Here is a 14251-nt window from a genome sequence, read left to right on the forward strand (position 1 = left end):
ACTTACTCATCTCACGAAGGAGAACGTCGCCTTCCAGTGGTCGGATGAACAGCAGCGTGCATTCGACCGCTTTAAACAAAGCTTACAGACCTCCCCTGTACTCGGGTACTTTGGCCAGCACACCGAGACTGAAGTTCAAACAGACACCAAAAGTAAGGGCCTCGGAGCCGTGCTCATTCAAAAACAGAACGAGACCGAGCGTGTAATCGCTTACGCAAGTCAAACATTATCGAAGGCAGAGACTAACTACTCGACAACTGAAAAAGAATGCCTCACGGTAGTTTGTGCCAATAATAAGTTCAGACCCTACTTATACGGACACCCATTTCAGATGGTTACTGACCATAACTATCTATGTTGGCTCAGTACTCTCAGAGACCATTCAGGGCGACTTGGACGGTGGGCCCTTCGGTTGCAAGAATTCGATGCTACAGTACTTTATAAGTCCGGCAGCAGGTACACAGATGCCGATTGCCTCTCGAGAGCCCCTATAAAATCAGCATATGACGGTCAAGACGACGAATATGAAGACGCTTTTAGGCGCCATAAAAACGGTCGATATGGCAGCGCGACAACGACAGGACACTGAACTGTGTGAAGTTATCCGCCCATATGGAAGGTCAAGAAGACACCATTCCAGGAGTCTTCTTGCGCGTTCTACCCGGCTTTGCAACAAGGTGCTATATAAAAAGAACTTCGCAGCTAGTGCAAGGTCTTGGCTACTGGTTGTTCCGGCTGACGACCCAACAGCCGTACATTTGGGATACAGCCGAACACTCGCACGAATTCGTTTCATGTATTACTAGCCTCAACTTGCTAAGACTATTCGTCACTATACCAGAATCTCTTGCGAATGTCAAAGACGTAAGACTCCGCCCGTACAACCCGCAGGACATCTTCACCCGTCGAGCAGCCTATGACTTCATTCAGGCAAGTAGGCATGGACCTCTTCGGACCTTTTCCTATGTCCAACTAGGGACAGCGCTGGATTGCTGTTGTCACGGATTACCTCACGCGGTATACTGAATCGCGAGCTTCGCCTTCTGCAACAGCGGCTGATGTACCGAAGTTTTTTGTCGACTCCATCGTACTCTGTCCCGGTGCTCCTGAAGTCTTGATCACTGATCACGAGGACGCGTTCGTGTCCCAGCTAATGGCAGAGACCTTGCGATTAAGCAACACTCACCACCGCAGAACTACTGCATACCACCCCCAAACGAACGGGATCACCGAGCGCCCTAGTAAAACTATGGCCGACATGATATCTTTGTATGTGGACGTAGAGCACCGTACATGGCACGACATTCTTTCCTACGCAACTTTCACTTATAACAGTGCAACTCAGAAAGCAACCGGGTTTTCGCCGTTCCGCCTGGTGCATGGCCGAGAGGTGATTACTATGCTTCCCCATGAGTAATGCCGAAAGTTGGGCGAGTTGGTTAACGTTCGTGATGGGAAAATATCGCGAAAAAGTACACGAAGGACAGAAGGACGACACGAACAAGCGCTAACTCGCAACTGCAGGGTTTATTGCTGAAGCACGCATTCCCCATGAGACTGAGGTCTACTCTTACGACAATGTCCAACTGATACCCCAGCACGCAGAAGCACGACAGTTGGCACGACTCGCATCCAAGACCGCCAGCGCGTCGATGCACGCAGGTACAACCTCCGGCATTGTGAGGTTCATTTCAAACCTGGTGATAGAGTTTGGGCGTCGACTCCCGTTCGCCGTCGTGGTCTCCGCGAAAAGCTCCTAAAACGTTACTTTGGCGCATACGAGGTCGTTCGCCGTATAAGCGACGTGAATTACGCGGTGCGTCCGATTGTTCCGAGCACATCTCGCCGGCTCCTTAATTCTGAAGTGGTGCATGTGGTTCGCCTCAAACTTACTGTGTACGCTAGGACTACGTGTTCTGACTCTGCGTCTGTTCGCTTTAACGTTTCAATTACGCCGGAGCGAGCATCGGGACGATGCGCCTTTCAGGAGGAGGAGTAGGGTCACCCGTGCCGAGTCAGTTGTGAAAGAGAAGAAGACGAAGATCGTGCGGAGGGCGCGTGGTTCTTGGGCCACCGCTGCTTTGCCTGGTCAAGCGCCTGTTATCTGCCTCCTGCGCCTCAGCGCCCCGACCCCGTCGTTTACCCTGTCCTTCTGGACTGCCGTTCGGGTATAACGAAAGAGCCCGCGACATTCTTGCCGCGAAACCTTCAAAACTGTATTTGTTGTTTTCAGCATCCGCCGGCATGCAGCCTTATCACTCTCATTCTGGCATGCGTATCAGTTCTGTAATCTTTGTAGTGCTCGATGTCGCGAGAAGCACCTTTATCATTTCCTTTGTCGCGCAAGATGCGCCGAGGTCTGTCTCGAAGATTCCGGACACTCGCGTATCTTTATACAATGTTCCAGCTTGTACTAGTGACAGCGATGTTATCTAGATTGTTCTGAGCCGCCTTTAAATTGAGCGTTGATGTGTGTGGCAGGAATTTGTAGTTCGACGATCGACGAGCACGTTTGTTGCTGTCGCCGCAGCCGAGTTGCCTAGATATTGTGCGGGCGCAAGTCATCCCAATGAAGAGTTAATTTCAGTACCATCTCGCCTGTATCTTCTTTTGGTGTACAGCCTTGTCACCACTACGTGAAAATATTGTGCAAGACTATTATTATGCAGTGTACAGTGCGGGATCAAAGGCGTACGCCATTAAGCACGTCGGCACGAGGCTCGAAAGCGGGTATTCAGAAAAATATCTTATAAATTGTCGAGTGAATTCAAAGGGCATGTACACAATGTGCAGGCACAGTGGCGTTTCTTTATTGAATGCGCATATTTTCCAGCTACTTTCTGGATGCTCTTTCAAAGACTCTTTATTGAACTGAGAAAGATTCACAGCAAAGTGCATATAATTAAATGAGGATCCACAAAGGGCGCTGACAGACGAAAACCAATAATAATGTCGTGTAGGAAAGGCGTAGCTTAAGTGGCCCACAAATATTTGTCGTCTATCTCAACCTTACCAGGCTGTTCTCTTTTCTCTTCTAAATTATTTTCCAATGTTCTATGAAGGCATCTAAAAGGTGATGTAAACAATGAAATTTGATTAATTGGCGTCATGTTTCTGGTGCATTCTACGCGGTTTTTAAGCCACTGCGAAACATGTATGTTTTATCTGGCAAGCAATAACTGTATTAAAATCTATCACAGCGAAACCGGTTTCCTCGTGGGAAAGCGCTCGGAGGCTCCAGCTCGATCAACCACATGATCTACTCTCGAGGTAACCGTCGAGACTACGACCGCTGGGCATCGGAGTTTGGTGCAACGAATTGGTCATTCAAGGACGTGCTTCCTGATTTCAAGGCGATCGAAACCTCTTTCTTGGGTATAAACAATGGTAAGGCCACTCTTGTTTTTTTGACAAAACTGTTCGCTGATCCTGTCTGCGCAGTCTACTATAATATACGGTGCTTAGGAGGATGTCACGTTAGTAGAAACTTTCTTCATTGTCTAAAATATTTAGCCTTTCTATTGCAAGAGAATGTGTATAAATCTTGAAACATGAAGGTCTGTGGCTTTTTCTGTAGTTCTTTCCTCCCAGTATGATGAAATTACTACAGGTATAAAAATGGTTTGGAGAGGGATAGGAGTAAAGAAAAGGTTGCACCACACTTAGACCACACATCGAATGGAAAATCGCATAGGAGTGAGATGCGTCCTCCCGCTCATAGCGTTTTTTTTTCTATAGACACAAGAATCGGTCATGTAATCTTGAGATTACAACGTGTCGCAAACGTTCACGAGATGCATGTTCCCAGGCAAGCAAAACCGTTTTGCGTGCTGAATGAAATCTGGCCGCAAATAGACTATTTTTGACTCAAGTGCAAGCTTTCGATGTATACACAAAAGAATTATTTGACCACATAAAACTAAACTCCATGGACGACGCTGTGACCAGCCACAAGCCTAAGCAGGTTCCGCAGTCTCCCTTAGAGGGACTAAGAAATGGCTTGAAAAGTCACTGATAAACGTTTTGAATGTGTAGAACGAATTCTTCCGAGTGTTCCCCCAAAGTACAACTCCTTGCAACAAAGGCGGTGATTTAATAATAATTTTTTAAAACTGCATTTTTTGAAACTCGCAGGCTACTCAGATCCCGCGTGGCGGTGAAAGTAGAACCTATTCTGCCCTGAGTATACTCCGTCCCAATACCGAGAATGGCAGGCCACGAAAGGCTGCAATTGGCTGCAACCGCGGTGGCCACTACGTCACGGACATACTTTCGGTGCTGCGAAAGTCGTCTGCTCGAGTGCTGCATCCACAACATGCGTGAACCCTTGAGCTTGGCGCTTCGGTTCTCAATGCTAACCGGGCAGGTGGTGGCGTATGACTGAAAACGCACGTCAGCGCAAGAGTGCGGAAAGAGCACGAGCTGGTACGATTCAACACCTTACCGATTATACTCTTCTACTTCAGATCATATTTTAGGAGCAGCACATAAAATACGCAGCTTCTACCTTCGTGTACCCAGCTGTAGTCTCGTGTCTTTTCAGCATCGATCATTTGTGCGGCGTGCTGATAGTTAAATGGAACGTGCGTCAAAAAAGGTCTGCCCTTTGCTGCATCGCGATAGTACACAAATTCCCACCGGTTAAGGGAAGTAACGGATGCCGCCAGGTTACCGCAGAGATGCCGTCCGCGAGCGCTGCGGCCGACAACACTCCGGTCGTGAGTTTCTCCCTGGTTGTCGCCAGGCCTTGGTTGTTCGGCCACGGCGGACGGCGTTTTGGGATCGCCATTTCCGCGGCCTCTCTAAAGTAACCGCTCGCGTGTTGCTATGCGCGGTTCTTGCGTGTAGCTGCGGAAATTGTTGACAACCTGCGCTGCGGAACCGCATGTTCCAAGCTGCTTTGCTGATGTTTTGTGCCGTCGAGTCTGACTCGGACGATGCGTACACATGAGATAAAACATGCGTGCACGTTACGCATTGGCACTTCTTAAACGATTTCCGAAAGGACTTAAAAAAAAAACCTCTAGACTAGACTACATTTTTTTTAAATCTCAATTCCTAAGATTCGCGGACGAATATTTCGTGTTCACCTAGCTGTAGTCCGATTTCCAAACTTCGTGCTCTCACCGATGATACGTGTACATTCCATTCGTTATGCACCAGCAGAGATGCCTCATTCCAACCATCATGAAAGCGCTCCTCGCTAAAAACGACGACGACATGTTTGAACGCGTGCAACTCGCACACTCGTCTGCCAGCATCCATGCAGAATCGTTGCTATAGCGTCGACTCCGCGCACTAATTTGTATGGAATGGTACTGAATACGAAGGGAAGTGCTTCGCCACGGCGGTCGCCGGTGTGTGTGAACAACAACCTGCCCACCTGCAGTAACGCGGTCGCGAACGACCCGGGTCGTTCGGGCTGCTGCCACACAGAATTCTGAGAGGTCAAGGAAGTGAAGAAAGCAGTGGCCAGGAAGACAAGAGACAAGATTTAAAGCTATGCAAACGCACATGGTAAGGGAAAGACAGACTGATGAATGCTTGGGCAGCGCTCGGAAAAACAGGCGCGACAATTGGAAGTCTGCGAACCGAGCGTCACCCGATGACGCTTCATGGGCGGCGCGGAGTTCCGGAGCTGTTTTCTTCAATTTATTTTTGTTTCTCGGAGTGTTGAGTTGAAGAGGGAGAGGAGGAGCGCCATTTGTAATCGTCGATATCTCCGGTGTTCATAAGCTGGCTGAAACTTGTGAGAGAGTACCTATTTCTCGACCGATTTGCTTTACCTCATTTTCGGCATTTCATAGTCCCTTTAATGCCTGACCGAAGTTTGAGCTGCGGTTCACGGCGCAGCTGTCTCTGTTTAACGTGCAAAGTCGTGAACTGAATAACGACAGAAAACCAAACATGCCGATAAATTGGTGAATGAGGTCCTTCGGCTAGCGATTTCGGATTTTATCTCTTCATTGCTGTTCGGTTTCGTAGAAGTGTTGTTTCGGCCCGTTTTGGGCGGTTCAATGAATTGACTGCGATGAACTATTTTATACCGTACACATTTGTCTCGTGCAGGTTTCACGTGTACAGCACATGTAAACGTGGCTGCATTTTGTGAATGTCCTCATAAACCATCGCGTATCCACTACACAAAATTAAACTTCCCCGCTTACTAACAAATGCTTGTTTTAAATTAACAAGCAAGCTCAGTTATTAAGAATATTTAGAATGCTAATTCATAGTATGTAATAATCCAGCATTCGTAGTAAAATGGTCTGCTGCAAGTCATCAGAAAGGTGAGAACTGATGCTGATAGAACAGAAAATTGCTAGTCAGCGCCTGTGGTGTGTCCTGTATAGTGTGTGCTGCTTTCTTCCGAAATTCTCTATTATCTAGCTAAAATATCGACTTTAGGGCAACTCGTGGTGGTTTAGTTCAGCTGTCTGAACTTCGACGGAAGCCGATCGTATAATAAACAGGTAGCAGAGGGCCTGGAGGATTCATGACATTATGCTCTCTGCTGTACTAGAGCCGACCTATGGGAACGTATCGGAGAGAGAGGGACAAAAAAGAAATACTAACCGAAACGTGACTCGCTTCGCTAAAGTGATGTGTGATGTTATTTGCCAAATAGGTAAATGAGGTCATGATGTGCCTATCTGCATTGAGCTTGTTTAATGAGAATTGAAACGTTTATCAGCTAAGTGGTTGTCTCTTAGGATTGCGCAGGGATGTTTTAGGTGATTTCGTTGTAGAAGGATGTAAAGTTTTTTGTTGTTGTTGTTTTAAGTGCTCGCGTTATGCGCACGAGATCAAGATATGGTCCACTGTAATGTCAACTGCGGAGTTTTTGCTGAAGGTTTTACTTTATTGACAGTAAAAGGTGCGCGTGTTGATCATACGTTCAATACGAAGACGACACAAAATAATTTCGCTCAAATGCTCCTGTTGTGTTTATGGCCTCTATTCTCTTATAATGTGTTTGTCCTGCACGGCTATTTTCCTTCCTTACCTCCTTTACTTTGTCATTTATTTATCAGACTTTGCAATCTTAGTAGGGCATATGTATTTTCTTTATCTCGTTCTTTCAAGTTTGCGTAGCATATACGTAGGCTCTGTCGTTACCATCTATCCCGACATGGCTCCGCTTGACTAAATTGCACTTCGGGAAGCGAAAGAGGGCCATAACATGAAGATTCGGAATAAATATTGTCAGGGCCAAAGTGGCTCATAAAGACATGAGCACAACAAACTCATACCACCTCAGAAGCAGAGCACCCTCGGTTAGAGAAGTAGTGCCTACATGCCTTGAGACTAGGCGATGTTTGAGGCAAACTACCGAACTAAGTCCATTCTGAGTCGCTCAGTGACGAAAGGGTCAACTGGAGACATCCCACCGTGAAGCACGTACCGCTGTTTGATGTCGCGGGGGATGAGGTGGGTGGAAGCAATACATATCGAACTTTTCGAAATGGTGAGCGCAGAAAGGATTTTGTGCTTCCTTATAAGGAGCCGGATGGCCCCAAAAGAAGCAGATCTGGTTGCTAGTGTTCATTTTGTCTCTCGCCCCTGGCGTGTACAGCGAGTGAGCAATAAATGCATAGGCTCCAAAATAGCTTTGAGCAATTCACGAATTGCTCAAGATATGGAAGGGATCCTAGCTCATCTGTAACTGATAATCATGGCACCTGTAGCGATGGCCTTGCCCATTGCAAATCGCGGTCTTCATCCGCAACTTTTCCTCGTGCTCAATTAGCCCGTAGGCTCGGGCCTTGGCAGCGTGATACCTGCTTGCGCGGTAGGGGTGGGCATGGCTCCGGTAATAATGATAGAGAAGCATTACTTCAGGGAAGCATAAATATTTGACACAAGTTATTTAACTGCGCCAAGTTATATTTATGTTTATTGGTCATACTTAAAATGGGGCTTCTTCTCACCCTATCGATGGCACGTGCATTGGCATAGGCTTATAAATTATAAGACCGCTCGAGTTGCAAGTTACACCGGTAACTGATGGATTGTCCACACACTTTGACTCCAGAGCCCGACGACACCGGTTAAGTGTCCGATCCAGGTCGTTATGAATATTCACTACAGCTTCAATCAATACGCGTAGTGCGATACAGCCTACAACATACTTGTCCCTGACCTTGCGATGTGAATGTACTCAAATTTTTCCCAGCGTCATGGTAGATGGTGCTCGTGTCTTAGTTTCAATGATTGATTTGCAGAATATATAAGCAGGGGCCAAAAGCCACTGACATGAAGGAATCCACAAGGGACGTTTTTATTTTGTATGGATACATGAGATGTAATCTAGCCATCTTCATTCTCTCGTTATACAGTACTCTTTAAGGATATTTAACAAGGCTATGAATGTTGACAGCCTTCAATGTGTCAGCGCTATTTTGACCCTTAAAAGCAAACAGTAGGTTCAAATATTTGAAATTTACGTCCAGAAACTGTGTACTACGATATAGAAACTGTGCTCATTCCTATATAAACCTGCTTCAGATAATAGTAGACGTAATTCTCACTGCATTCAAGAAAAAAGCTAAATATTCAGAAAATAACCCAATATATATACGTATTTATATGTCATGATGAACACTAACTGTAATGACGAGCATTCAGGCATTCTAAAAGACCATATTTCATGCTTTTGTGCATACTATTGATGCTACGTGGGTTATTCACTTAACTTTCAGGGTATCGCGGAGTTAACGGTGAAGTGCCGGTTACGTTTCCATCATCGCATACGAAAGCCAGTGACGTTTTTTTAGAGGCTGGACGAGAGCTCGGCTACAGCAATGATGATTACAATGGTCCAAATCAAACAAGTGAGTAATCCAACTCCTTCCACGTAGCACGCGTAATCTCCATGCCTTCTGTGTTGTGCCATCATGACCATTGGCCACGGAAAGGGGTATCAGGACACAGCACCAAGAGGCTACAAACAACTGTGGTAACAAGCATTGGAATCCTTCATCTGCTGTTGTTTGCACATGGCATAGAACGGTCACGCAAAGTGGTTGTAAGCATATAAAGTGACGAGAATGAATTTTCTTCTTATACAAAAAAAAAGATGTACAGGAGCCTTGAAAGGCAACCACTGAAGGTCGAGTGGGGCGGAGATGTGGCGCGAATATATTTATTTGTAAATTTCAACAGACAGCACTAAATTGGTCTGAAATTAAAAGAAACTATGGAGTGTATGGGATGATAAGTAAACATATCACCCGGCACTAAAGACAGATGCGCCAGCAAGAAATAGATTTTGTGGTAAACGGTGCATACAAACTTCTAAACTCAGAAAAATATAACCAGGAAGTTTTTATGCTTTAAATTTGTGAAATTTTATTTCTATTTAATTTTATTTGGGAATACTGCAAACCTTATTTCCCTTCCAACAATGAAGGGAGAAACGTATTATCGTTACTCAATGTATGGGGTGGCAAATATCGATAAACTGGTCACAACAAATTAAATTGCCGAGTGTTCCAAATATGCAGTCTCAAATATAACGAGTAACTCGTTATAGTCATCAGCCTATATTCTTCTGCTGAGTGGAAGGGTTTCAAAAATTATTAAAATTTAAAGCTTCCAAAACTAGATGCAGAGTGAGAGCTCGTTTCACCTTGGTTACTCTTTTAACCCGAAAGCGTTACTTCGCTGTGTTCCCAGATTTCTGTCCACAGACCGTGTCCGCAGACCGTGTCTGCAGAGCGAGTCCGCAAAATTGGGTCCGCAGCTGTTGCGAGTCATTTAGAAGTGATAGAGGGTATTGAGTGGTGTCAATCAATAGAAGCTGCCGTAATGGTGCTGCCGAAAGGATAATTATGGCAATAAGTAATTTATGTAATTAATTAGAGGCAAAAAATGTAAAAGTTGTCCGCAGCAGTTGAGTAATTCAGAGGTTAATGAGTGCTGTCAATCGATAGAAGGTGACGTAATGTTGCGTTCGAAAAAATAATTAGGCCAATAAGGCAATTAGGTAATTATTACAGGCAAAACACGCAAAATTGTGTCTGCAGCAGTTGTGAGTAATTAAGAAGTCAGAGTTTGAAGAGTGGTGTCAATCGATAGAAAGTGATGTAACTTGTTGCGAAAAAATAATTAGGCCAATTAGTTATTTAGGTAATTATTAACTGGCAAACAATGTAACAGTAAAAGCGAAAGTGGTCTCATTAGCGAATGGCTTGGCACCGAATTTGAATGTATCAAATACTAAAATTGTTATATAAATCAGTCAATTAAAGTGATGTCAAATGTGACATCAAACAACCGGAAGTAGAGCCGAAAAAGGGCATAGAAAGGGATTGGCGCGATATTTGAAATTACCAGACTAAAATGAATAAACAAGACGTGAATTATTGTGGCGTAGATAATGTGACGTCACGCAACCGCAAGTAGAGCCGGAAAAGGCATAGGAAGGGATTGAGCGCGTCCGCAGCAGTTGTGAGTAATTGAGATGTAGAGGTTAATGATTGATGTAAATAGATAGAGGGAGATGTAATGTTGTGTACGAAAAGGTAATTAGGTCAATAGGTTAATTAGACAATTATTGAAAGGCAAAAAATGAGAAAGTAAAGGTGAATATGGTCTCATTAGCGAATGGCTTGGCGCCACATTTGAATGTATCAGATACTAAATAGTTAATTAAATCATTCAGTTAGAGCGATGTCAAAGATGCAACGTCACGCAACCTGAAGTCGAGCCGAAAAAAGGCACAGGAAGAAGTTGCTGCGCAATTTGAAAGTACCAAAGGCTAATATAGATAATTAATGAAGTCAACTAGGCTGACATCAAATATGTCACGTCAGGCAACCGAAAGTAGAGCCGAAAAGGGCATAGGAACGGATTGGCGCGCAATTTCAAAAGACTGAAAACTAAAATGGGTACACAAGAAGTGAAATGTGACGTTAAGGATGTGACGTCACGCAACCGGAAGTAGAGCTGGAAATAGCATAAGAAGGCATTGGCGTGTAATTTGAAAGTACGAAACTAAAATGAATAAACAAGAAGTGAAATATTGTGACGTAGAGGATTTGACGTCACGCAACCGGAAGCAGAGGCGAAAAAGGGCACAGAAAGGGATTGGCGCGCAATTTGAAACTACAAAAAACTAAAATGAATAAAAAAAGTGAATTAGGTAACTAGAAGCAACTAGAAGCAACCAGAAACTATCAACAGCATCTGTGCTCTCACATTACTCTAATGCAGATTTTGCAGTGCTCTTTTTTGTATGGTTTAATGTCAAAGGTCAATTTTAAACATCAATGTCGTTAGAATAATTGGACAACGCTATGTTAATAGGCCTCCATAACTTTAAAACAAACTGCAAGTTCTGGCTTCAAAGTCAAACTGTCTCACGAGAATCGAAACCTGGAATAATAGAGTTCTCCCTCTGAAAGTATGTGCAAAATATTGCATTACGCGATCATTGTCTTGGCGGCGGGTCCTACGTGTTTCTCAAAATTGCACTAGAGGATGGCAGAATGCGTGATTTGCCATAATTAGTGGACAAAGTATAGTCGGGTGATCTCACGTCTACATAAAGAGGTGTGACATTCTTCATCGCGATTAATAAACAAGAGGGATTTTTACCCAATTGTTCGAAGTTTCGAATAACCTCTGCGTTTTTTCTAATTCTGTCATTTTTTCATTGATATAATGATAGCAGCATAGTCGAGGTTTGTTCTTATGTGTGCAGTGAAGGCTAGAAATATGAAGCTGTGAGATGCACCTCTATCTATTTTGGCGAATAAAAATATTTTAATGAAGTTCTTTAGTTACAAGCTGTGCATATTCTTTTTAGTATTTTGGCTACTGGAATATGTGCCTTGAAGACAGGCTAAAATATGTAATCCATGCCAGCGACTAAAAAATACCTGAAGTTTCTCGTGCACGTACATGTTTTGATAATATTTAAGATAGCGCAATCTGTTGTCAACTATAAGGTATGTTTCTTTTAGCTAGGGGCGAGCTTGAGCGTGGGCCTCAGCACGACCTAGAAATTTGAGATACACTTGGCGAGAATGTAACAGGCGATTGATAAATATATTCTGAACTTCAGCTATGCTTCCTGCTTGGCATTCTTCTTTTATTTTCAGGTTTTTCACGGGTTCAAAATAATATAAGAAACGGCGAGCGGTGGAGCTCAAGCAAGTCCTTTATTACAAGTAAAGTCCGTCGACGAAGAAACCTCGATACCGTTCTCAATGCACATGTAACTAAGGTAAATTCTTCATCTTGTTGTGATCATTTACTGGTGTTCCTTGCTATACTGCTAGTCAACAAAGCACTGGCCTCTCCGGTGACACGGAGGTGCAGATCACTTCTTCATAATGCCTACAAATTCAATAATGTTCATTTATTTTCTTCGTTATCTTACCAGATCCTGTTTGATGGAAAAACTGCCGTCGGAGTGGAGTATAAGCGCGGGCTTATAACTCGAAGTGTCCGTGCGAGGCGGGAAGTCATTCTGTCCGCAGGGGCTATCGGTTCAGCCCAGCTGCTTATGCTCTCCGGCATTGGACCTCGAGGACATTTGAAGTCCTTTGGGGTAAGCGATTGCGGCTTTTGCTTCGCGTGACAGTACAAAAACAGTTTGATTGTAGAACGTGAGTCCTTGTGCCACACCCTAACTCTGGCATTCCGTTCTGTAGCCGTTTATCAAATAACAACGCGTAAACAAATGAAAATGTACAATAATACTTCTATCAAGGAGAACATCACTTAGGCCCATTTATTATGAACAAATAATAGGTATTAGCGTTAGATCTCAGCTCTAACATTAGTCTAGACAGAGGGAAGAAGGCAGTACGACCAAATGCGTTGCCATCGTTCGTCTACATATATACGAAACCACGACGAAGGGGTTTGGTCATGAAACGACTATAATCAGTTTACGATTAGGAAAAAATATCTAGGTTGCAGATTTAAATTAGCTTCACAACGTCAACACGTGAGCCATAATATAACAGAATTCTCCGAGGGGGCAAGTGCTAAACCAGATATTTGTGTATACTGTATGAAGCAACGGATCCCGATCACCCATGATTAGTCTTTATGGCATCACCACGTCCGGGTAAATTGGGATCTCTTTGCGTTAGGCCATGCAAAAATTTTGGACGCTATTTTTTATTTTTACAAATCGCTGCTCTATCCGGAGATACCATAGAAAGTATTGTGGGCATGGATGCACATGTAAAAAACGGCATTAAAATGTGTTAAACAAACAGTGCGAATCAACTAAACAAGAAAGCAAACTCAGAAGCAAACTCATACCTGAATGGTGTTCAACAAGACAGTGGTCAACAGCGGCTGATTGCGTTAGCCATGACATGCAAGGGAAGGGAGCTATATGAGCCATGGGGCCTCTTTTATGCTTCAATCGAACGAAACAAAAAACTGTATTTCAATTTGTTGGTTTGTGAATCAACATAGCCGGTAGTTGTAAGACGATAATGACCATCTACAATACAATAACGAAATATATAAATTTCAAAGATTTAACTTGCCGGGGATTAGGCGATCTTAGCTTCAATAAAGGAAGCGCAGAAGAGGCACACACGTCCCGCTATACTGGTAATAAATATAAGAAAACTATTTGTTTCATCACTTTCTGTCTGGTCGAAAGTGTTTGTGAAAATTTCACATCATGCAAGCACACAAAGAATAGAAAGGATTAACCATTTTTGCTGCGATAAGGACCTCAAGTCGAGCTTAGGCTAAGGCACTTTTAGGTACCCTAGGTCGCGTAGGTTTACAGCAAATTAAATCAATATGTTATAGCAAACGTGTTTGAATAAGACCCTTTGGCGGAAGCGAACACGCCCCTTCGGCCTCTGCTTCCCCCAGACACCACCTCCGGACTGACCCACTCGAGCGGAATCGACAGTCGCGTTTTCCTATCGTCTATCTTAAAACTTTCTTGTCACCTTGTATTTTCGTGGCTTTGTTTTTTCGCGGAGGCGAAAATTAACATGGTGCGGAATAACTACTCCGAGTTATGCTCTATTTGTTTAAAGTTAGGGTATCTGGCTGACATGAGCAATACTTGCATGCAATTTCCTGTCCCGGGCCCTTGTTCGGCCTCAAGATGGACGGCTGGCGCCATAGCCATAGAACATTTTTTCTCATGGTGTTTTTGTTTTCAAAGAAAACAGTCGCCTTCAATAAGAATGGTGGACCAAGTGCCCACAACAATTCTTCCAGAGAGCAAAAGAAACATTCCCTAAATTTCCTGTTCTTC

General features: G+C 44.0%; 1 protein-coding gene across 3 annotated transcripts in view; it reads left to right on the top strand.

Moving 5' to 3' along the window:
• The window catches only part of LOC146200637 (glucose dehydrogenase [FAD, quinone]-like), a 126380-nt gene that overhangs the window by 57973 nt on the left and 54156 nt on the right, over positions 1 to 14251 (top strand). For 2 of the 3 annotated variants that reach the window (XM_084595580.1, XM_084595582.1), the window contains exons 3-6: positions 3201 to 3387; positions 8703 to 8834; positions 12108 to 12232; positions 12392 to 12559. In XM_084595580.1, coding sequence (XP_084451706.1) covers positions 3201 to 3387; positions 8703 to 8834; positions 12108 to 12232; positions 12392 to 12559 — 612 coding nt within the window. The remainder of the gene's footprint in view (positions 1 to 3200; positions 3388 to 8702; positions 8835 to 12107; positions 12233 to 12391; positions 12560 to 14251) is intronic. The other variant, XM_084595581.1, reaches the window with a different exon arrangement.

This window comes from Amblyomma maculatum, chromosome 2, assembly GCF_055883805.1.
Source record: "Amblyomma maculatum isolate TAMU_Amacu chromosome 2, ASM5588380v1, whole genome shotgun sequence".
Lineage (NCBI taxonomy): Eukaryota > Metazoa > Arthropoda > Arachnida > Ixodida > Ixodidae > Amblyomma > Amblyomma maculatum.